Consider the following 23687-nt stretch of genomic DNA (forward strand, 5'->3'; position numbering starts at 1 on the left):
TTGCCGTTTTGCGCTGCATCTTTGAAGATTTTCTGTTCCCTTCTCCTTTACTATCTTCATTTCGCATTCATGCAAACTGATTTCGCAAATAATAATGATAATAATAAAAAAAAACACCTTCGTCAGGCGTAATCATTTCTAGGGAAAAAAAATTGTAATTCAGAACACACAAATTGATAAAACATACTCTCTCTCAAACCCTGAAGTGATCAACATGAGTAGCTATTGAGTCGATTCATTTCATTTGGAGAATAAAAAGGGGGGGGGGATGGAATGGGGGTGTTTTGTTTAAGTTTAATGGAACGGAGGCATTTACCCTCAGCTGTGAAAGACAAATGATTTCCAAGGTCAGACTGCCGGCGTTTCTACTTTTTTCCTCCGTTGTCCGATGCGCTTTCACGCACTTCGCTGAAGGTGTTCAGAAAAAGTATGACTTTTAAGAAGCTGTAACTCGCTTGCTTTTCATGCTACAAAAATGTTGTAATGACAAAAGTTGAAGGAAATTTAATCCTCTTTAACATTTGCATTCGAAGTTTTTTTGTAATTTTAACCATTTTTGAGATATTTTGAAAATACCACAAAAAGTCACAAATTTTTGGGGGTTTTCGGCCCCCAAAAGTTCTCCCGAGGTCATTCGTGTTGGATAACTTGGTTTTTTCATATTGGCACTAGTATACACAAATTTAAAAAATAAAATCTTTGACCCCATTTTTTGTAAGGCAAGCCCGTTTTTTTCTACCTATTGACTGGACTAAACATGGAACAGGATCATATTCGGTTCCTTCAATTTTATGAATAAATTGGTGCTTTTTTTTCCGCCCAAATGGCTCTTTAAAACCCCAGTTGAAAGTATATTTTTTCTAAGAATCAAGAAAGCAATACGAATTTTGCAGGGCGGATTTGTCAATTATCGTGACTGCATGAAAAAGAAATGAAACTACGAACAAGAAAGGTCAGTGTGGTGATACTATCACAGTAATTTAGGGCTACAGTACTCTTTCCTCGCTCTTTTTTTTTTTTTTTTGAATTTTCATATTATTTTGTTTGCCTCCAATACTCAAGATGGAACAAGATCATATTTGCTTCATTCAATTTCATGTATAAAGTGATGCTTTTTTCCGCCCAAATGGCTCTTTAAAACACTAATTGAAAGTATTTTTTTCAAAGAATCCAGAAAGCAATGACGCCAGCAGCACTTCATATCAAAAACATTCTCCATATTTCAAGAAGTATCATTAGTTGAACTTTCGTCTTGATCATTTGCGCATGCTCACAATCAAAGAACTCTATTCACACTTTACAATGCATTTTCCGAAATCTTTTCATGTTACATAAAGTTTATTTTTGCAATCCGAATTTGTCAATCATCATGACTGCATGAAAAGAAATGAGGCTGCGAACAAGAAAGTTTAGTATGATGATACTGTCACAGTAATTTAGGGCCACAGTACTATTTTTCCTTGCTCATTTTTTTTTTTTTTTTGAATTTTCATATTATTTTGTTTGCCTCCAATACTGAAGATGGAACGATATCAATTCATTTGATTTCATGTATAATTTTTTCTCACCTTTTGCACTTTGTTTCCCCACTTTGGATAAACAAGTCTTCTCTTTTGCGTACAGCGAATGAGACTGGGAACAAGAAAGTTCCTCATAGTGATAATTAATTCGGCACATAAATTGAGTGCCTCACTGTCTCTCCTTTCGAATAATGCTTATTTAATTTTGTGTCTTTTGCAATCTATTTTTTCCTATAATTCTCGATATTGAACATGATCATACATTTGATTCATTGAATCGATGCATTTTTTTTCTTTTTGTCATATGACAGTTTTCAACTCTAAACGAAAATATTCTTCGAAAATATTAACAAAACCATGTTCCTTCCTTTTTTTAGGATTTTTTTTTCTCGTTTCATGATTGATGGCAATCTTTTTACAACAGCGTAGTTGTTGGTACACGTAAATATTTTTCGAGACGCTTTCATGATAGATAACGTTTTTCATTTGTATACTGTGCTACTCATATTGTTTAACGCCACTCTATTTTCATAAGGAATTTTATTTATTTCCTACTATGTGAACAAAATGTTTAAATAACAGAGAGTGTCAAACTGAAAGAAAAAAACATTCTTTGCCTCAAGATCAAGAAATCAAATTTTTATGATACGGAAATTCCTAAATACCACTTGCTGACTATTTTGAACCACTGTACGCTTTCTTACACTTCATTCATTCTTTCGAAGTATATTTAAACCATTAGAGTTCAATTACTTACGTTTTATTATATGCATTGGTAAAATTTGTGAACATATAATTTTTATTCTTTTAACAATACGCTCAATGAATTGAAATTATCTTAAAATGTTGATGAATAGGCACATCGACGAAAGTTTGAATTGAAGTAGGCTTTTATCCAAGAAAAACAACAGTAAAGTTCCCAATTTGCATTCAGAGCGTGATAAAGGGCTTTTGTACGCAGTAACATGGCTTTTCTCAGATTTAAATCAAGCGTTGATTCTGCATGCAACTGTCAAAAATACTAAGCTCTGCAATAATTTGCTTTTAGCATTACTGAGAGGTGTCATTTCATTCTAATTATTTAGTACACGTGTATAAATAATGAAAACCTTAGTGGGTATTTATCAGTGGCGCACACTAGGGACCAGGGGGTCAGGACCCCTCCCATAGGTCTTGCTTTTTTCCCTGATCGATTACGATTCTATATTTTGTGCGTGAAATAATTTCAAACAAAGGTTACAATAACTTCTGTTTTAATAAGTGAAAAAATAAAACCCGCATGTTAAGAGATTTTTTAAAATATTGTGCACTTAGCCTATGAGAAGAAGAATGGGGATTATAAATGAATACACAGTAATAAGTATGTTTTTAGTTTTGTGATTACAAATTGAAATGAGATCCTTTGAACTTGAATTCATTTTTTTATTATGAGAAAAATAAAAGCGTAAATTATTTAATTTCTGGTTATGTCTTTACTTAATGCTAATTATTTATTCATTAGCTTATTTTTTACTGTTTTTTGTTTTCGGGAATCGATAAAATCAAGTCAATATGTTTGACGGCGTAATAATGGAATGAGACTTTCGACCTTGGACCCTCCCTTTAAAAAATTCATGTGCGCCACTGGTAATATGGTATCCTTCTGATCACTAACAAGACAACAGCATTTTTTTTTCTTTTCCTGTTTTCTATCGTGCCAACATGTAGATTCGTCAGTTTCTTTATTTCCTGTTTTGATGCGCAGAAAATTCATAGACAAAACAAAAGCATAATTTTCTAATTAAAAACTGCACAGAAAATCCTTGTACAGGGCGCGATTGTTTTCGAAAGATTTACTATTTATGCCTTTTTATTAATTGTAACATTCATCAAACTAGCTATCAGCAAACCTATCTACACAACTACCAAATGTTTTTATTTTATGCTCACACCGACATCCGCAGAAATTATTCGACATTTTTCTATGATTAATTTGCTTTTCTTTTCAAGAATAGTTTCAGAAATTTCTGTAAAAAGCAAAGCAATCTTTTATCGATAAAGTTATAAAGATCATCAGTGTTCCGCTCGCCCTCTCCCCCTCAATTATATATTGAAAAATACATAAATGAATGAACTGAACGAATAAATATAAAACAAATTAAAAAAAACGAAGATTATGCCGCCCATGAATTGCAAAACAAATACAGAATTCGATTCGAAAAGTAAATGTGTAGAATTGTCCCGCGGTTCCAAAGTTTTCAAGTAAAAGTGAGAAGGGTGGTAGAATAGAATAGGAGAATTGGATTCTTTTTTCTTCACCCTCATACTACACCCTTCTACCCGATCTGTTGTCGTGGTGGGAAACAGGCCGGAGGGGTGGGGGACATGTTTTGGAACAGAATCCTTCTTAGCTCGCTCTCTGCCCTCGTCCGACCGTAAAGGAGTACCGATGGGGACAGCTTAGATTTACGACTGTCCTTTCAACAACTCAATGATTGACGTTGTCCATCATGAAATCTGACCAATTAGCAGTGCAAAAAAATCGAGTTAGCCCCTCCCAGATACACCCCCTGTGTTGCCACAGATTTCGTGTTTTCGTCGAATCTGATTTTACGGAGAGGTTTAGAAGAGCCTTAAGAAACAGAAACATATTTGCCAACTTTTGAAGATGGGTATCAATAAAACTTTTATGCGCACACCATGATCTCAACTGATGAGAAGTTCCTAAATTAAATTTAGAGTATATAAAAATAACAATGATGTATGAAGCCAAATGAAAAGGAGTTAACAATATTTAATATTTACTTATTCAACTAGAATACTGAGTAAGTTTCTTTGACCAATTTCATTTTCAAAAATCGTTTTAGAACATCTTTGATTCATGAAGATTTCAGAAAAAATCTGATAATCCTTTATTATGCAAAATAAAATGTTATAACTAGTTAAAAATAAAGGAAAACAAAAAAATTAGTGATGTCTAAGAAAAATCACATAGTAAATAAAAACTGCAAAAATTTACAGATGTGGATGCAATCAGATTTAGAAAAGCATAAAATATTGGAACTTCATTGTAAAAGTAAAAAATTGCTAAAATGCTAAACTTTTACACTTGTAGCAAGTATGAAGCAATTAATGTAAAACTTTAATATTTTACATTTATGATTTGTCTAGCATAGAGATCTAAGTTTTGTAAACCAATTTTGTGAATTGAACTGATATTTTCTGACACAGATTTAAAAAAAAAAAAAAAAAAAAACAATTTTCCAAAAATAATTAAATTCATTTATTTTCCGTTTTATTTTAAAGAACTATGTGCATACATACCATGATAGATTGATTACATTGATGATATCTAACTCCATGGCAGCCAGAATAATTGAATCAACCAAACTTGATTTATTTTTAACCTCTGATGAAACACCATTGTAATATGCCTGCAGAATATAAACAAATAAAAAATTGGACTGAAACTCTCATAATACTTTTGACTTGTAAGAAACCATTCTACTTACTCGAGCTATATCTCCCAAAGAAGAAAGTGATACACATGGATCAGTATACAACAACACAGATACCATTAAGTGATACCAATTTCCACAAAGATTACTGAAAAGAAAGAAATTGTGTTTATGATATTGTATAAAACATGCAGAAAAAAAAGTACATAATATTTGGGGGTCTGCCCATGCTTTTGAGGCAAGTTTTACTTTAAATTCTATTCAATTTTGTAGATTTGAAATTTATATGAAAATATTTAGGTTCCTTAAGCCAAGTCTTAGTTTTTGTGAATTTGAAAATGTCAATGTTTTTGACTATAACAAAAAAAAAAAAACACATTTTCATAAATTTACTTTGCATTCAGCACAAAAGCAAAATTTTACTCTTAAATTGAAAAGCATAGGATAAAAAGATAGTTTCTGATGTTACTGCATATAAGACTTGAAAGTTTTAGGTTTGTTTCTGAAGCTGATGTAACTTTTAAAAAGAAAAAAAAAACCCTACGTAAGACAGCTATTTACCATAAAAGTTCATGAGAAAGTGATTGGAACTGTATGTTTATTGCTAGTAAATTTATAAACATTAACAAGTTAAGCTATTTTCAGGCAGAAAGAATAGCAAAAGCAAAACATTGATTATACTCCCATTAAATACCTTTATATATCTTTAAAGGCCTGCCACAACTCCCCAGTATGGATATTTTGTCAGTACAGAGTAACTTTGACCATACGCGATTTAACGATTTCCTCACTTTAATGATACATTTCACACGCCCGGATTTAACTGCACTGAATGTAAATGCTCTTCAATTTTACAATAGCCTTGATTTAATAATAACTTTTTCCAGTCGCTTGGCAATCAATAAACCAGGGTGATACCGTATTTCAGTTATTTAGGAGAGTAACTATTTCCCTGTGATTACATCATCAAAACTAATTGAACTACTACACAAACCACAATTTTTTAACATATAAAAATAATCATATGAAGCTAGTATGTTAAAACTGTCGCAATAATTCCCTCTATTCAGGGTGTTTGGGAAAAGTGTGGCCAAATTTTGATAGGGTGGTAAGAGGGAACAGCAACATTTAAGAATTGTATAGGAACACATGGTGGCAAACACAATGCTGATTTGCTGCATGCACAGCACATGCACCCAAAACCAGAGATTGAAACGCATGAAACAGGTAAACTTACAATATAAAGACAATTTTACTCAACATTTTAGATTTCAAGAAAGTACGTTACATGCATCTTGATATTGCACTGATAGTCACAAACGCAATGCACTGACAACGGCAATGAAAACACAACAATTGCTGTAAAAAAAATCTATTCTGACAAGTTTTCCTCCATCACTGCATTGTCATTGCGACAGGTGTGTTAAAAGCCATAACTTTCAACATTTGCTTTAAACTTTTCTTAAAATCAAAAATGTTTTATAAAACCGTTTTTATATAGTAAATTTGTTAACTGTTTCATATATTTTAGTCTCTGGCTTTGGGTGCATCCCGAATCTCAACATCAGATTTACGATGATATGTTCCAATATAGTGTCCCTCATAACACCTTCTAAAATTTCGCAACACATTTCCTGACCTACCTTAATGTTTTTTATGAATGTTTAACACTTACGGTATTATCACAACTGCGAATATTTAGAAATACATATTAAAGCAAACATGTTAGCTTGGTTTTGTGTCGAGGACAATTCAAATTTTAAATTTTGAAAAGTATTGCAAAAAGTGAGATGATATCAAATGAGACATTACATACATAGCAACAAAGCAAATGTATTTTTATAATGAAATTAGTTAATTTATTTTTTACTAGTAAAACTACTAACCTTTTAAGAGTAAGTGTATCAAGATCCCCACAAAGTATCTACAAGTAAACACATTAAAATTTAAAGGCCTTTAATTAAAAGAAATACATAAATTAGAAATGATAAATGTTTTATAAATTTTATCTTGAACATAACTAACTGCATAAAACAGGAATAAAATTCTTACTTTACAGATTGTCTCCAGTTCGTGAACCGTAGAAAATTCCCCTCTTTCAAGACGAATTTTGCATTCTTCTTGCCAATGTTTCCACCTAATGCGAAATTCATTTAATGATATTTCGCAAGAAGCCTGAAAAATTATTGAACTAATTTTAGTCAATAATAAAAAGCATAATTTAGAAAAAGCACATAAGTAGTGAAAATAAAAACTTTCATGTCAAATGAAATTTAAAAAATAAATAAATAATGGAGAGCGAAAAAATAAAAGAAAGAAAGATATGTCAAAACCAAATTGTGGTAAAAAACAATATAAATGATAACATTCTGGAGATAATAACAACACTGCCGTGCTAAGCACAGATGTGGTATCTGCAGTTGAGCTCGAAATGAGAAATTGATGATTAAAGATTTACAACTTGTTTCTTTGATTTGTGACTTAATTAAATGTTCAACTCGCAGTAGTTACTTCCTAACAAGTTATCTAACCTACATAAGAGCGTATTTTTGTAAAAGTCTTTATTTAAAATTAATGAATGCATTCTGACAAATTTACTCTTCAAAATATTTTCATATACTAGGTTAAATTCACCACAAGTGACTGTTACTAGTCATTTTTAGAGGTATCTGCAAAGATACGACAAGAATAGCTTTGTAAAACGCGCTTAATGTATCATTAAATAATACTGAAAACATCTGCTTTGTTTGGATTTTGCTGTTGCTTTATTTTGTTATACAAATCTAACAGAATCTACCTTCTGAAAAATACCATTTTGAAAATTTTGAACATTTAAAACATTAAACGATAATAATTTTCTGTTCTTTATGTTCAAAGAATGTGTTGGTGCTATCATTTATAGTGTTTTATTCTCTAGATTCACTTTTACTGAGCATGAAGATAATTTTGACAGCAGATGATACTTAACCCTTCGGACGGAACATCCGTCTCTTGGACGGATATTGTCTATAAATTTTCCGATAGCTACCGCTGTGGTGTGAGTTGGAAGAGGTGGTTTCAAGGTTGTTTCTTTCATCATTTCCCCTCAACGTTCAGCATGAAAATTTAGTCGTCCTTTGCACTCAAAGCAGGTAAGAGCGTTTTTATTTATACCTACCCCGTTCTCCAGGCGGATGTTCCTTATAACTGGTGGTTGGAATATCCGTCTGTTAGGCGGGTGTTCCTTTTAACGTACGTTTTTAGCATCCGCTTGTCAGACGGGTGTTCCGAAAGCAATGCTTTTGACTTGTACTTGTTTAATAAAATTAATTTAATTATTGTATTTTGTAATTGTGATGATAAATAATTTGTTTTATATTGTTCCAAGATCCACTATGGCTGTTCCAACAAACATATCCACACGAACCAAACGAATTGTTCAACTTGCTCTTGAACAAGAATCCGACTCCGACATTGATTCTGATGATTCTTACGTCCCTAAAAATGATGACTTGCAGGAATCCGATCATGAGACGTCCTCCGAAATTGATGAAGATGAAAGCGACGGACTGCTAGTTTCGCATGAAGAAGAAGGAAGTGGAGAGTACTATGGAAAAAAAAAATGCATTGTTTGGAAAAAAAGACCTGTAGTTGCTTCAAATCATCCAATTCAAAGAAATATCATAAAAGTTCGTCTCTCGAAGCCTGATGGTCCTGCTCGATTGCTAGGAGGTAAGCCAACCCCAAAAGAACTATGGGATCTTTTTTTTACGAACGACATTTTACAACTGATAGTGACGCACACAAACTCAAAACTTACCGAAATGCGTACCACGATAAAACACCAAGATTCAGTGGCATACAAAAACACAGATGTGGACGAAATAAACGCATTACTCGGGGTCATATTGCTTTGCTGCATTTTCAAGTCATCCCGGGAATCATTACAATCTCTTTTTTCAACTTCAATTACGGGGCGACCAATTTTTCGAGCATTTTTGACTGAAAAAAGATGCAACATTCTCTTTCGGGCTCTTAGATTCGACAATTCAAGTACAAGGAAAGAAAGGGAAAAAGTTGAAAAAGCTGCTGCAATTTCGGAGTTGTTAGACATATTTGTTAATAATTGCCAAAAGAACTATGCTCTTGGGGCCCACGCAACAGTGGACGAGACTCTTGTGCCTTTCAAAGGTCTCTGTGGGTTCCGTATGTTCATGCCCCTAAAGCCTGCCAAGTATGGCATAAAAATAATGACTCTAACCGATGCTCATACGGCATATCTTTATAATTGTTATATATACACCGGTAAAGGGAGCGACGGATTTACTGAGTGAACAGGAAAAAAAAACCTGAAGATTCCAACCCAGTCAGTAATTCGTTTGACTAAGTGCATTTCGGGCACTAACCGAAATATCACTTGCGATAATTGGTTCTCATCAATTGAGTTAGCCTCTGAGCTACTAAAAAATAAAATAACGATGGTTGGAACGCTAAAAAAAAAACAAGCCCCAAATCCCTCCGGAATTTCTTCCCAAAAAGACTAGAAAGGTAAACTCTTCATTATATGGATACACGAAAGATATGATGCTTCTTTCGTACGTTCCGAAACCGTCAAAAGCAGTTGTTCTTCTCTCAACGATGCATCACTCTGAACATACGGACATACAAACAAACAAACCAGAATTGATCTCATTTTACAACTATACAAAAGGTGGAGTTGATACTTTAGATCAAAAATGTAACATATATTCCGCAAATCGCCGAACAAGACGGTGGCCACTGGCTGTATTTTACCATATAGTGGCAGTGGCAGCATGCAATGTGCACACATTGCACTGTTTGTTCGACGATACTAAAAAAATCTCGAGGAGTGCCTGTATAAATGAAATAGCTCTGGGATTGGCAAATAAATTTATAAGAAAAAGGTTGATGATTTCAAATTTATCTCAAGACCTAAGGAGTATAATCACTGAAGCCGCAGGGATAAAAGATGAAAAAAAGCCTTTGTCGCTTCCTGCCACAGATCGGCTTGAAAAGAGAAAGAATTGCAGATTTTGCCCTTACCAGAAGAACCGAATGACTGCATACAAGTGCATCAAGTGTAATACTCCTACGTGTATGGAGCATTCAAAAAAAATATGTGATACATGTGCTGTGAAAGAGTAATTTTTCGGAATATAAGTTACGTATACATAGTTTCTAAATAACATACTGTGATGTTGAAATAGTCTAAATATAGTAATAAAGTAATAAAAATCATCTTTGTACGTACCGCAAGGTTGATGAAATACTGTAGAGAAGTCCGTCAAACCTTGCCCTCATTCTTTCCATACCAAACCGGTTTTGGGCATTGCCCATCATCAGAGGTTTAACAGGTGCAAAACCCGAAACCGGTTTGGTATGGAAAGAATAAGGGCAAGGATTGACGAACTTCTATACAGTACCGCCTTTTATTGTTGTTATTTTATTTTGAGGTAGGATATTATAATAGTTTTTTTTTTTATTATTATTATTATTATTATAGCTTGGGGTATAACTTGTTAATAGTCAGTTTGACTAATATTTGTAAAAGACTGATATAGTTTTTTTTTTTTCCAACCAAAAATAGGATAATTTTATACTGTTTTCTATACAAAAGTTTTTCAGTATTGTAAATAAAAAGTTTCTTTATCGTTGTTGATTTGTTTTCATTCACCGTAAACAATACCGCTTAACAATCAGTCATCGAAAATGAGAAAAACCAAGGTGACCGTCTGAGAGACGGATGTTCCTCACAATAGTAAAAAATAAGATGTTCCGTCCGAAGCAGGCTTGGAGTTGATTACGAGAAAATGTAATCGATTACGATTATGATTACCAGCTTGAAAAATAGGAGATTACAATTATGATTACGATTATAATCCTCTGCCAAAACGTAATTACGATTACAGCAACGATTAGATTATGTCAAAAATGTAATCGATTACAATTACGATGTGCCGATTACGATTTTGATTACGATTACAGACTCGTGAGAGGAAAATACATGCACACATATACTATATTATTCTCATTATTATTTTGCGGCAACAATGCCATAGTTAAAAAATTATGATTTTTGATTGTGCTTTTAAATGCTACATAACTATTTTGACCATATATCCTGCACAGGTAATTAGGTGTCCCATATCCAAATGACTTGCCACATTATAATGCATTTTGTACATGATTTAAATTTTCATTATTATTTTTCATGCAACCAATACAGTTTCTAAAATTTATGTACTATATTTCTACATTTTATTCTCTACAATTTGCTATAATATTATTTAATTCAACCTATTTTTGAAAAAGAAAAAAACCCTATGTATTTAATTTTGCAAAACATGCATAGTATTAAAATATATTCAAATAGTATAAATAAATGATAGGAAAATAAATGTTCAAAATAAATACTGCAATCAAGACAATTTTTTATTGCATTTTAATAATACCAATGCTTTAAATGTATCATGTTTCATCCTCATTCTCTGTAAGGTATAAAACTTTCAGGCAATACTGAATAACCGCTCAACAGGTGCAGATGATGCACAAATTGACAAGTACTTGGGAGCAATTTTGCTCAGTAATGGGTATACATGAATATTGGATCCCCAGTATTATAGGGGATCAATATTATGCCCATTTGGTACGCTAGTTTCATACGCATTTATTTCGCTTTCGATTTTCTCCTGTATTAAAGAATTATTATTTTTGTAAGTGCTGGCTGGTTTTTCTAAAAATGCGAACAATTTCCCTTTTTTTTTTTGCAGGCTGTTTTGGTGACACATCTTTTGTGTCCTTATCTTCTGATTCAGTGCAAATGTTATGACAGTCTTTGTTAGACATTATTTCTTCCTCGATAATTTCTTTTCTTTTATTTTTTGTGCTTGAATCGTACCAGTTGCATTTGAGCCTTGGGTCTAAAAATGAAGCCACTTGAAATGCTTCCGATTCTTCATAGTGACTCATTCTAGAAGAAGTTAGTGCTGACAACAGTTTTTTTACTGTCGTATTAGAGTATTGCAAATTTTTGGTCAGGAGGTCCTCAAGATAGTGCTTGAACACTCTTAAAGCAATATAATTGTAAAGCACTTTAAAAAGTAAAAATGAGTATAATAAATTTTGCTATGATTTCCAGGCATTATTTTTCCCCCCACATGCATAAGCATTTTATTATGATATTTTTCAAAAGCAAATGTTTTTACAAAGGTTAAAACAAATCTTTTTAAATTCTTTAAATGCAAACTTTTTTCTCTTATATACCTATTAAAAAGTATCAGCATTGAAATATAAAGCATAAATTTAAGATTAAATTAGATGTGAAAATATTTTGAAAAATCACTTACCAGAGTGATGTCATCACAAAAATCAAAGAACCGCTAAGATAGTGCGTGTGAATGAGCACTGAAGTGCAAATCCAAATTCGCTCTTCTTTTGACAAAATTCCCCCTCTTCCGCCATTGAAAGTAAAAAAAAAAAAAAAAAAAAAAAACCACCAAAGGCATAAAACTGTTTTTTTTTAGAACTTTGTCGAAACGAAAACATGTGCTTGTACGGCACTGTTGATATTGTTCTCTTTCCGAGGCGGTAGCTCCGCTTGTTTGTCTGTGATTCACAGATGAAAAGGAAAATTGATGACCAATCCAACTTGGGGACGCGTTCCTGTCAATGACACCTACAGGGTACAAAACCCACTAAGATGCGGCCTGTTTATGACCCTTCACCAACGAGCCCTTTTAACAGCAGAGCCTAAAGGCTCTGCTGTCTAGTCCTTTGTACGTTTCTATTGAAGTCTTATCTTTTCCTCAGTCCAGATCCCATCGTCTGCATAGCATTGTAAAAACGCAACTTGAAAGTTTTCACTTTCAGCAAGTTGGGATTACACGATTACGGAACAAAATTACGATTATCTAAACTTAGATTACAATTACGATTATGCAAGAAACACTTGATTAAAATTACGATTACGAGATTACGAGTCTCCCATTTATAGATTATGATTATGATTACAATTACACAAAAATGTAATCGATTACGCAGATTACGATTACGTAATCGGCGATCACTCCAAGCCTGGTCCGAAGGGTTAAACAAAAATATAATTGGTCGTAGAATGATTTTTTTTTTTTTTTTTTTTTTGCATCAAGGAATTAAATATGAATATTTTACATGCATTTCATTTTTAAGAATTGCATTTTAAATGAAAATTTACATAGAAAAAGCCGATAATTTACTTGGAAGATTTATACAAAGTTGTATTAGTTTGTATTAGCAACCTGTATGAACTATTCAAAGGTAAACTAACTTTGGTACTCTGTTACAATAAACTGCTACATTATTAAATATGCTGCTTTACTAAGGTATAAAAGTTATATCTACATAATTACTAAGGAAAAAAGGGGGTAACTGCTTAGATACCACTTTAAAGACTTAATTAGTATTTGTCACTTACGTTCAAATTGCTTCAGCAAACTAGGCAAAATATGTAGATACCACTTCTTTGCTATAGCTTTTTTTAATATTTCATGTTCACAAATCATCAAAAAACTTGAGATTTAAGTAAACTAAATTACTAATGACAACCCGGTGACAATAGCTCAATTTTGACAAAATATGCAGAACACCAACTCTGCACTCTTAGAATTAAGAGGAAGCCAAGAAATCCTAAAACATGTAACAGGCTGTAAAACCTAATTCATTTGAGCTTTACCATAAATATGTAACAGATATCAGGGGTCTGTCCAGGATTTTTCACAGGGTCCGTTTTTTGTGAAAAATCAAATAATTTTGTGAAAAATCAAATACTTTTGCAAAAACGAAAGTTTCGACTCTTGAGATGGTGGAAACTGCATCATTGACACTTAAAGTTGAGTGTTTTCCCTCTTTTCTGTTGAGAATATCATTCTTTAGTACTTTTCTAGTATTTGGGGAGGGGGGGGAGAGGCATCGCTCACTGGGAGATGGGCACCCCTCAAGTATCAATATTTATCTACCATTCTACATCATGTTAAATTATACTAGAAATGTTATTTGTATAGTATTTAAAACAACTGTAAGAAAAAAAAAATTCAGTCAGGGGTTCAGCATTTAAATTTTTAACGCAAGACACTGTTTAAGAGCACAGAGTTTCGTTCAAAACTTTTAAATTCCGTGATTTTTACAAAAATAAAAATATATATTATTTGTTTACTTCTTAACTAAGCGTACTAAACATCGAAAATGCGAAAAATCAGATTCCCATAGCGGATGCAAAGAGATTGCAATCCTCAACGTGAAGGCATCAAAAGTATAAAAACGGCTTGTAAAATAAGTATTTTGGATAAAATTATTTTAGAATTGCATTTTAGAGCCCTATGATAAACATATCATTAATATCTGGACACAGTTGAAGCAATAATAATAATAATAATAAATAATTAAAATAAAAAATAAACGATCGATTCAGCATTTTAATTATTGACTCATAAAAGAAAATGGAATTCCGCTTTAAAAACCTGAAATAAGCTTTGTTACAAAAATAAAGAACCCTTTTCATTTATTTGCATCCAAATAAAGCAAAGTTAGCTACAAAAAAGAATGAAATATGATTCTCATATCGAATGTAAAAAGATTTCGTTTTTCAAAATGTAGGCATCTATAGAAAAAAAACGGTAAATAAAAGAGTTTAAAATCAAACCCATATAACTTTCTCCCAAAATAACAGTTTAACATCGCACCGCCAGACGCTAAGTGGCGATAAACAGTTAAACATCGCACCGCTTAGACGCTGACGCTAAGTGGTGATTAGTTTGAATTTGGTAACCCTATGTGAAGCGATCACATCCCCCCCCTACTACCCTTTGCAGTTAAGTTCATTTCGCTGTATATTATTGATTATTAAATCACGAGTGGGGAGAAAAGTGCTTACTACGCCTATTCAGAGAATGTTGACGCTTTTTCAAAGAAGTTTACAACAACACCGCTGCATAAAACAAACAAGCAAAATTATAAACCAAACTGACTTTCAGCTGTTAATTTCCTTCAAAGAAACCAACAGGCATTATATTTATTTGGCCGTAGTAATTATTTATGGCTTGCAGGAGCATCACAAGAGTGCCGATTTTTTTTTTCTTTTGCGAAATCAGCTGATTTTGTATAAGTTGATTCCTCTAATTTAACTTTAAAAAAGGTTCCAACCATTATCGTTTTTATACAGGAAATATGCTGTATTATTTTAATTTGAGATTTGCTCTTTCAATAAACAATTTGTGAAAGATCCGTTTTTGTTTATCAGAATTTTGTGAAGGGTCCGTTTTGGTTGATCGTGATTTTGTGAAAGGTCCGTTTTGGTTAATTGGATTTTTGTGAAAGGTCCGTTTTGGTTGATCGGATTTTTGTGAAGGGTCCGTTAACAGACCCAAATTTGCTCTGGCCAGACCCCTGGATATGTTGTATGCAGGTATGTTTTATATATGTACACATAAAAGGGCACACCTGATAGGAACAGGGGTCTGTCCAGGATTTTTCACAGGGTCCGTTTTTTGTGAAAAATCAAAAAATTTCGCAATATATATATATATATATATATATATATATATATATATATATATATATATATATATATATATATATATATATATATATATATATATATATATTGTTAAAACGAAATTTTAGAATTTAGAGATGGCACAAACTGCATCAATTAAAATTAAAGTTGAGTGTTTTCCTCTTCAATGACGAGAAAATCATTCTGGATTTTTTTTCTGATATTTGGCGGGGAGGGGGGGGGCATCGCTCTTTCAAGTATCAATATTTATCTACTATTCTGCATTATGTTAACTTATACTAGATATATTTCTGTACAATATTTAAAATAATTGCAACAAAGATATAAATAAATAAAACAAAATTCAGAAAAGGGTTCAGCATTCAACTTTTTGACCCAAGACACTCTTAAAAAGCACAGAATTTCGTTTAAAACTTACAAATTCCGTGATTTTAACAAAAAAAAAAGATATTTCAATTGTTTACCTCTTAACAAAGCGTAATAATCATCAAAAATTCGAAAAATCGGATTAACATTGCGGATGCAAAGAGATTGCAATTCTCAAAGTGAAGGCATTAAAAGTATAAAAACGGCTTGTAAAAGAAATATTTTTGATAAAATTATTTTTGAATTGCATTTTAGAGTCCTATGATAACATATCATTAATATGTGGACACAGTTGACCCCCCCCCCAAAAAAAAAATAATAAAATAAAATAAACCATCTATTCAGCATTTTAATTTTTGACTCATAACAGAAAATGGAATTTTGCTTTAAAAACTTGAAATGAGAGTTCTAACAGAAATAAAGAGACTTTTCATTTATTAGAATCCTAATAAAGCGAAGTTAGCTTGAAAAAAGAACAATTCTCAATGATTCTCATATCGGATGTTAAAAGATTGCATTTTTCAAAATGTAGACATCTAAAGAAAAAAAAACGGTAATTAAAAGAGTTTATTTAAAGTTCATCATCCTTGTTAGCATCGAAAAATCAAAACCCATATAATTTTCTACCAAAATAACAATTAAACATCGCACCGCACCGTAAAAACGCAAATATTGACAAGCCGACAAAATGATGAGAATATTTTCTAATCAAGTCAATATAAAGGTTCAACGCCAGACGCTAAGCGGTGATAGTTTTGAAGTTGGTAACCTTATCTGAAGCGATCATATTTTTTCCTCACCCTTACTATCCCTTTGCAGTTCTAAGTTCATTTCGCAGATATATATGTATTATTATTGTTTAATAAATCGTGAGCGGAGAAAAGTGCTTATCAATGCCTTTTCAAAAAAAGTTTACAACAACACTGCTGCTAATTAGCTGTGATAAAACAAACAACCATTATATTTATTTGGCAGTAGCAATTATTTATCGCTTGCAGGAGCATCACAAGAGTGCCGATTTTTTCTTTTTTTTTTCAAAATTAGCCGATTTTGTATAAGCTGATCCCTCTAATTTGACTTGCAAAAAGGTTCCAAAAATAATCGGTTTATACACAGAAATATGCGTTATTTTGCTTTCAGATTTGCTCTTTCTATAAACAATTTGTGACAGATCCGATCTTGTTTATCAGAATTTTGTGAAGGGTCCGTTTTGTTTGATAGGGATTTTGTGAAAGGTCCGTTTTGTTTGATCGGGATTTTGTGAAAGGTCCTTTTTGGTTGATCGGATTTTTGTGAAGGGTCCGTTAACGGACCCAAATATCCTCTGGCCAGACCCCTGAGGAAGATTACACCAAATTTGAAGACTGTGGGTTTCAAATAGCACCTTTTTTACTATAGTTGAGATGGAATGAACCAACAATTAAAATAAAATTATCCCTCAATTGCCCAAAATATTATTTCTTGTATAAAAAATATATTTTCAGCAACAAACTAATGGTCTTGTTAAAATAGTTTAGTTAATATATATTTGAGTTTGGTTGAGGTGTCGAACATCTAGTACAAAATTTCATTTCATTTGCTATGACATGTCACGATCAGATTAATAATCGTTAATATTCTAACAGAACCCCTTCATTATCTGACATAAGCTCAACATTTCCTCAATAACAAGCTGCCTTGTCGTTGGGTAAGATGAGGTTTTCCCGATGACAAACTTCTTCTTCCAAAGCTACCGCCCATTTCGGACCTAACTCCACTCAATTTTTTTATGGGGTTGCCTCAAAGACTACCTGTTGGTGCCCCAAATGTAATGTGGATTACAAGATTTACACCAAAGGATTATAACTGCATTTCCCACCATTGGTTGCAACATGTTACAGTAAGGGAAATAAAAATCAAGACTTTAGACTTGATATCTGATGCATTACTAGAGGTTTGTTCACATAACGACATTTGTAAAACAAAACTTGTTGAGTTTCTTTCTCCAGTAAGGTCAACGTTGTTGTTGTATTGATAATGTTTGTTTCAATAAGCCTTCAAAACATTGTTTTAAAAAGCCTTCCAAGAACATAATGAGAAACTAATGCATTAATAAAACTAAGCGGATGTGTAAAAGTTTTGAGGACTAGTGCAAATCAATAGACAAGATGGAAAACTAATGCATTAATAAAATTACGTGGATGTGTAAAACAATTTTGAGGAGTGGTGCAAATGAATAAACAAGATGTAACATTCAATTTCCTTAAAGCTTGGGTTAGTCCCTCCCCCCTCTCAGAATCTGGATAATTTTAGCCCAATGTAAAGATTTTGATCCAGCTTCAATGTAACCATTTTAAAAGATCATGAGACACCATATCGAAATTGGTTTGGAAGCATGATACTGTAGAGAAAAGAATAAGCTTTTTCTTATGTCTTTAGCTTTGATAGCTAGGGCTGCAAGTTTGTTGCACCAAACTTTGACAATTTTTCAAGCATTTTTCTAAAATTTGCATTTCTTTTTTTTTTAATCCTGTGATTTGAATTTTTTTTTTTAATTTAAGATTTATTTCATATTGTAACTTATTACTTACATTTTAAAAGCAATATTCTTCCAAAGCTTCAAAATAATTATTTATGTGCGTCTGGAACATTTAGAAGAATAGATCAACAGCAAAATAAATATTAAAATTAGATTGAAATAGAAACACATTCATGTTAAGAAGGATGATGTGTTTGATACGGGGGGGGGGGACGGGACTGGTCTAGTCGGATATCGCTGACGGAACCAATCGTCAAGTGGGCTAACTGAAAGAATTGCCTATTTTAGTAAATTGTCCCTTTAAAAAATATATTTAAGTTCTTGTCCTTCAAAGCCAAAATGAAATGACAGATAAAGTAAAATGGACAGAGTTCTTTGGTACTGAGCAAGGCAGAATCCAGACTGGGCAAATTTATTGTAATATAAGTCTACAACACAGCTTTGGGCTGGTCTAAAAAACGGCCATCAAACCATTTGTCTCAAGAACATGTTTCAATTGCAACTTGAAAGTTTGGATGCTATCCAGTATTCCAACTATTGATTAGGCAATGACACTAAATATTTGGTTTGTCAACAGAGTACAGGATTTTCAATAAATTTACATTATGCAAAACCATTGAAATTGAGTAAAATTGGGAGCTTTCGAGAAGCGGTAATGAAAGGAGTTTTTAAAGATGCTCTAAGAAAGAATTTTTTTTTAGAGTCCTTTACAGAACACATATGCCCTGAATTAATATTAAAATTAAAATAGCTGTTCAAAAAATTATACTTACAACATACATAGGCATTTTTTTAAGTAATTCATCAATACTATTAAAATCTTCTCGCTGAAATTTTGGATGCGTTTGTAGCATTAACCGTGCAGATTGTACCTTTCCTTGCAGTAAAAATTGAATCACCTATGCAAAAATAGACATGATTAAAATAAAAACAGTTAAATAATTTTAAAGATACATCATCAAAGTGTAAGTAATTTAATCATGACATACCGTGTCCCAATAATCTGGATGATTATATGGTTCTTCATATTGACCAATTTCTTCTAACTTCTTTTCGGCATTGAAAAAATGCCACTTTATCCACTCTAGTAACTTGTACAGAACTCGAGAGCCTAAAAGAAGTTAAAATGCACTGCATAAATATTTAAAAAACATATTTGAAAATTTAAAAACAATCTATTTGGACTAAAAATCACATTTTTGTCCAATTTACATTTTTTAGCATAGTCTTGTTAAATGAAAAAACTGAGAAGAGAAAGCATGCTAGAGCTGGAGTGGAAAGAAAAAAAATTGCTGTATGATTACGAGGAATTTCATTTAGGCTCAAATAAAAGCATTTTGAAAATTTATTTGAATTCTGACGATTTGAATTTAAATTATGTTTTTCGCAATCACGAGTTGCGGCAGGACTCTACTCATTGGAGTTATTATTTATAGAAACTGTTCCTGTCTCCCCAAGCCTGTCCCTCCTTTTGAGTGGTTACATGTGTATATGTGTGTGAGTGTGTAGGCATGTGGTGTAGATGCGTGTGTTTTGTGTAGGCGTGTGTCAGTGTGCAGGGGTGTGTATGTGTGTAGGACATGAAAGCCACCGCCCAGGGGGAACAGATTCCGGTGGACAGTGCTGCTAGTGGAGGGTAATGACCAGATAAGCAGCACCTGCTGGAACTGTTGGAAGCTGGCAATGCAGAGGCCCTGGTCCAAAGGAAAACAATTAGCAATCATGATTGCTCAATAACATTGAAGCAAGAAGCAACAACATATGTAAAACTAGCAAAAATATCCCGCGTTGCCTGGGTCAGTAATAATTTTGAGAAACAATTGCTACTTTCATTTGTTTTCTGTTTTAAGTGAAAGAACTCAAGACACCCCACGTTGATGTGATTCACCCATAAAAATAAAATAGCAATAAGTATAAAGACCGAAATAGTATTCAGTTAGAAACGAAAGCATGACATTTATGCATATAAAAATTTGAAGAATTTCCAAAACATGAAATTTCACTTGTTTATAAAGATTTATCACTTTTTCTTTTGAACAGTCTAAAACTTTTTCTATATGGCTATTGAAACAATTTAAAAAATGTAACTGTCCATAATTCCACTGTACTTAACTTGCTTTAATTATTTTGGGAAATTTCAACTATTGTGGGTTCTTGGTGCAATTTAAAATGTTACCTAATTTGCGGTAATCGTTTTGGGATACTTTGGATAATGCACCTCCTCCATACTTTGTAAAACTGTTACTAATTTTCGTCAAAGAGATATTGTCGCCAAATACTGATATATTTTTGGTGATCATAAAAAGATACTAAATATTTTCTTCCGAAATAAGCAGCAAAACTTGGCCAGTGTTTGAAATTGTAAACATAGACAAACTAACGAAAGTTTTTGTGCTGTTTATAGATTTGTCTAATTTATTTAGCGGATTATTTTACATTTTAACAAAAGTTTTAAAGATTCTTTTAATTGCAATATTTTGATTACATGGTGAAATGGAAGCCAAGAAACATTACGTAGTCTTTGGCTGCAAAAACAGCGCCAGTTGAAAAGATTGCCTTCCGTTATAATTGAATCGTTATGATTAATTATCACTATGTGTTTAATTTCTATGAAATTAATATATATATTTAGTAACTGATTTCCAATTGTATTGTCGTTTGTAAGCAATAAACTTACACATATTTTAAAAGACTTTCTCTCAGAATAGGAAAAGATAGGTTTTTCTGCCTATATGTTAAAGCCCAATTGGTGAAAATCTCTTTACGATTGAGAAAAATGGGTGCCATATTTGAAATCAGCGCATCAGGTAGAATAAAAGTCACGCAATACCGTTTAATCACTCTTTCATGACCCTAATTTCGCAGGCCTGATTAATTTTAGACAATAAACACTTTCTATTTTCCAACTGTTGCCAAAATCAATTGTCTTTTTACTTAGTCCCGTTATCGATTATTGGCATAGATGAGGATAAAAATCCTAAGAAAGCAATAAACTTCATGCTTGCTCCAGAGAAGCCTTGATTTAAAATTTTTATTATGGTTACTATTAACATTGCTGTTATAAGGCAACAAATTTTTGTAACAATGGGTTTTATATTTATTCCTTTAATGCGGAAATTACATGAAATTTAATGTTTTCCAGCATAACTTTTTAAAACTGAGTTTTTTAGAAATAAATTATAGCTGATGTTGTTTCTTGATAATGTAGCTATCTATGGTGAAAAAATTGTTAATATCGGTCCAGAAGTTTTGAATCTTGCCCCAGACAGACAAGATAGAAGTAGCCATTTATGTGTATTAGTATAGATAAGATAAAACACTCCATACAAAATTGTTGTTGTATCTTATTTTACATTAGCTGTACCTGCACGCCTCTGCTTGTAGGAAAAAGTTTTAAAAAAAGTTCTTTTTGAGCAAATGTAAATTTCCCTTCCCACACCGAAATACGAAGAAAATTTGCTTTGTTAGTTAAAATGTGCACAAATAATTTTGTTGAAGCTCCAAGGATATTCTATAAAGTTTTACATATGTTTGTTTTTCATATTTTAAATGTTAAAGATGAAATGCAGGAAAAGTAATGCCTGAAATGAAGCGAAGCCTTGAAAACTTTGAATTAAAAATGTGAATAACTCCCGCGTTAATTAAGTTAGAGAACAAATGCGATAGAATGCAGAAGAATCTAGAATTTCAAATGTTATGTAACAATATGCGCAGGTACTTTTCACTCTCATATTCAGGAACTTATGTAAAAATTGGGCCTAAATTGGGATAAAAAAATATTAGTTATTGAACTTTTTTCGAACAGCAGCAAAAAACAAAAAAGAAAAAAAGTGACAATTTTTTTTAAATGTGCTTTTTTTTAAATCACAAAATTCAAGGACTAAAGATACATTTCAACATTTTGCAAGCACTTGAAAATGAAACATATTACTTCAAGCAGCTTTTAAGGTTTGTTAAAAGCGTACAAACTATGAATCAATAAGTGAAATAAGAGGGGAAATAAAAGAACAGAAGTTGAGTTAAATTAAAGAGAGAAGTTGAAATATTGTTAATTATTCAAAAATGCAACAACTAATATTAATACATACCAGAATGAGACTCCATTATCAAACATTGTAATAAACACCACAGAAGTTCTATGTCGGTAAACATATTACGCTAAAATAAAAAGTAAAATTTTTAACCGAAACATCAAAAAACCATTTTTCATATTTAATATGAACAAAAATAGCTAATCATTCAATCATCCCCTTTTTCAAATTCACCCCTGCCTACGAGCAAAAATTCAGTTTATCAGATACATGTGTTTTTATCTGCAGAGAATCGGGAAGACGAAATGTCCAAAAGAGAGATATTGAAATGAGTTTAAGAATGGTAGACTCCTAATTAATTGGCTTAGTTGGGACCAATGGTAATTCGATTAAAGCGGAAAAAAAACTTTAACTTGCACCATTTAAAACTGTATAAAATAATCCAACATTTAGCTGGATCAGACCATAAAAGAATAATTAAATTGAACATTTATTAAGCAAGTAAATTAGTTTTTAAATCTTTTTGTATACCATTAAGAAAAATGTTTAAAATCAGTCTTTTTTTTCTGCTTAAGTTTGGAATTTCAACAATTTGCTGCATAATTTCTCCAACAGCATTTCAGTCTCAACCCTCATTTATCGCGGTTAAATCGTTCCAGACTTTATCGCGATAACTGAATTTCGTGAAGTAGAATTCTGTATTTATAAACCATGTATTCTCCTAATTAGAATGCATAAAACTTACTTACGATAATTTAAATACGTTTTTAACATAGTTAGAGCCCCCTAGACATGAAACAGCACCCTTAGACACCATTACATTTGTATTGCTTAAAAATATGAGAAAATGAGATACATTAAAAGTAATAGATATCACATTGTTAATTACTGGAAAATAAAACTACACACACACATACAGTTCTTACACACTACTACTAATCTATGAAAATAGCTCAACTTGTTCCAAGATGAATTAATTGCCATTTAATGGCCATTATGCCCCTGTTCTTCCTCTACATTTATCCTCATTTAAGGTATTATGTATACAACTTAAAAAGCTAGTACATTGTTAAACATCATTTACAGATATACGTAGGGGTATCAAAAAGTAAGGTAACAAGAGCTCTGACGGGTGTGCAAAATATCCGTATGAATAAAAATCCCTCTGAAGGTAACGGAAACAATCACAGCATTCAAACGGTGTCAGTAGATGGAGCTGGTAGGCCGGTAACATGACGAAATTTGAGTTAAAAGATGGCTGCCTTG

The 23687-nt window shown here is 32.2% G+C and overlaps 1 protein-coding gene across 1 annotated transcript in view; it reads right to left on the minus strand.

Moving 5' to 3' along the window:
• The window catches only part of LOC129226049 (nuclear pore complex protein Nup85-like), a 91295-nt gene that overhangs the window by 34892 nt on the left and 32716 nt on the right, over nucleotides 1–23687 (minus strand). Inside the window, exons 7-13 of the mRNA XM_054860628.1 lie at nucleotides 22479–22548; nucleotides 19380–19501; nucleotides 19164–19289; nucleotides 7010–7132; nucleotides 6844–6881; nucleotides 5012–5105; nucleotides 4824–4933 (exon numbers count right to left, since the gene is read on the minus strand). Coding sequence (XP_054716603.1) covers nucleotides 4824–4933; nucleotides 5012–5105; nucleotides 6844–6881; nucleotides 7010–7132; nucleotides 19164–19289; nucleotides 19380–19501; nucleotides 22479–22548 — 683 coding nt within the window. The remainder of the gene's footprint in view (nucleotides 1–4823; nucleotides 4934–5011; nucleotides 5106–6843; nucleotides 6882–7009; nucleotides 7133–19163; nucleotides 19290–19379; nucleotides 19502–22478; nucleotides 22549–23687) is intronic.

This window comes from Uloborus diversus, chromosome 7 (assembly GCF_026930045.1).
Source record: "Uloborus diversus isolate 005 chromosome 7, Udiv.v.3.1, whole genome shotgun sequence".
Classification (NCBI taxonomy): Eukaryota; Metazoa; Arthropoda; class Arachnida; order Araneae; family Uloboridae; genus Uloborus; species Uloborus diversus.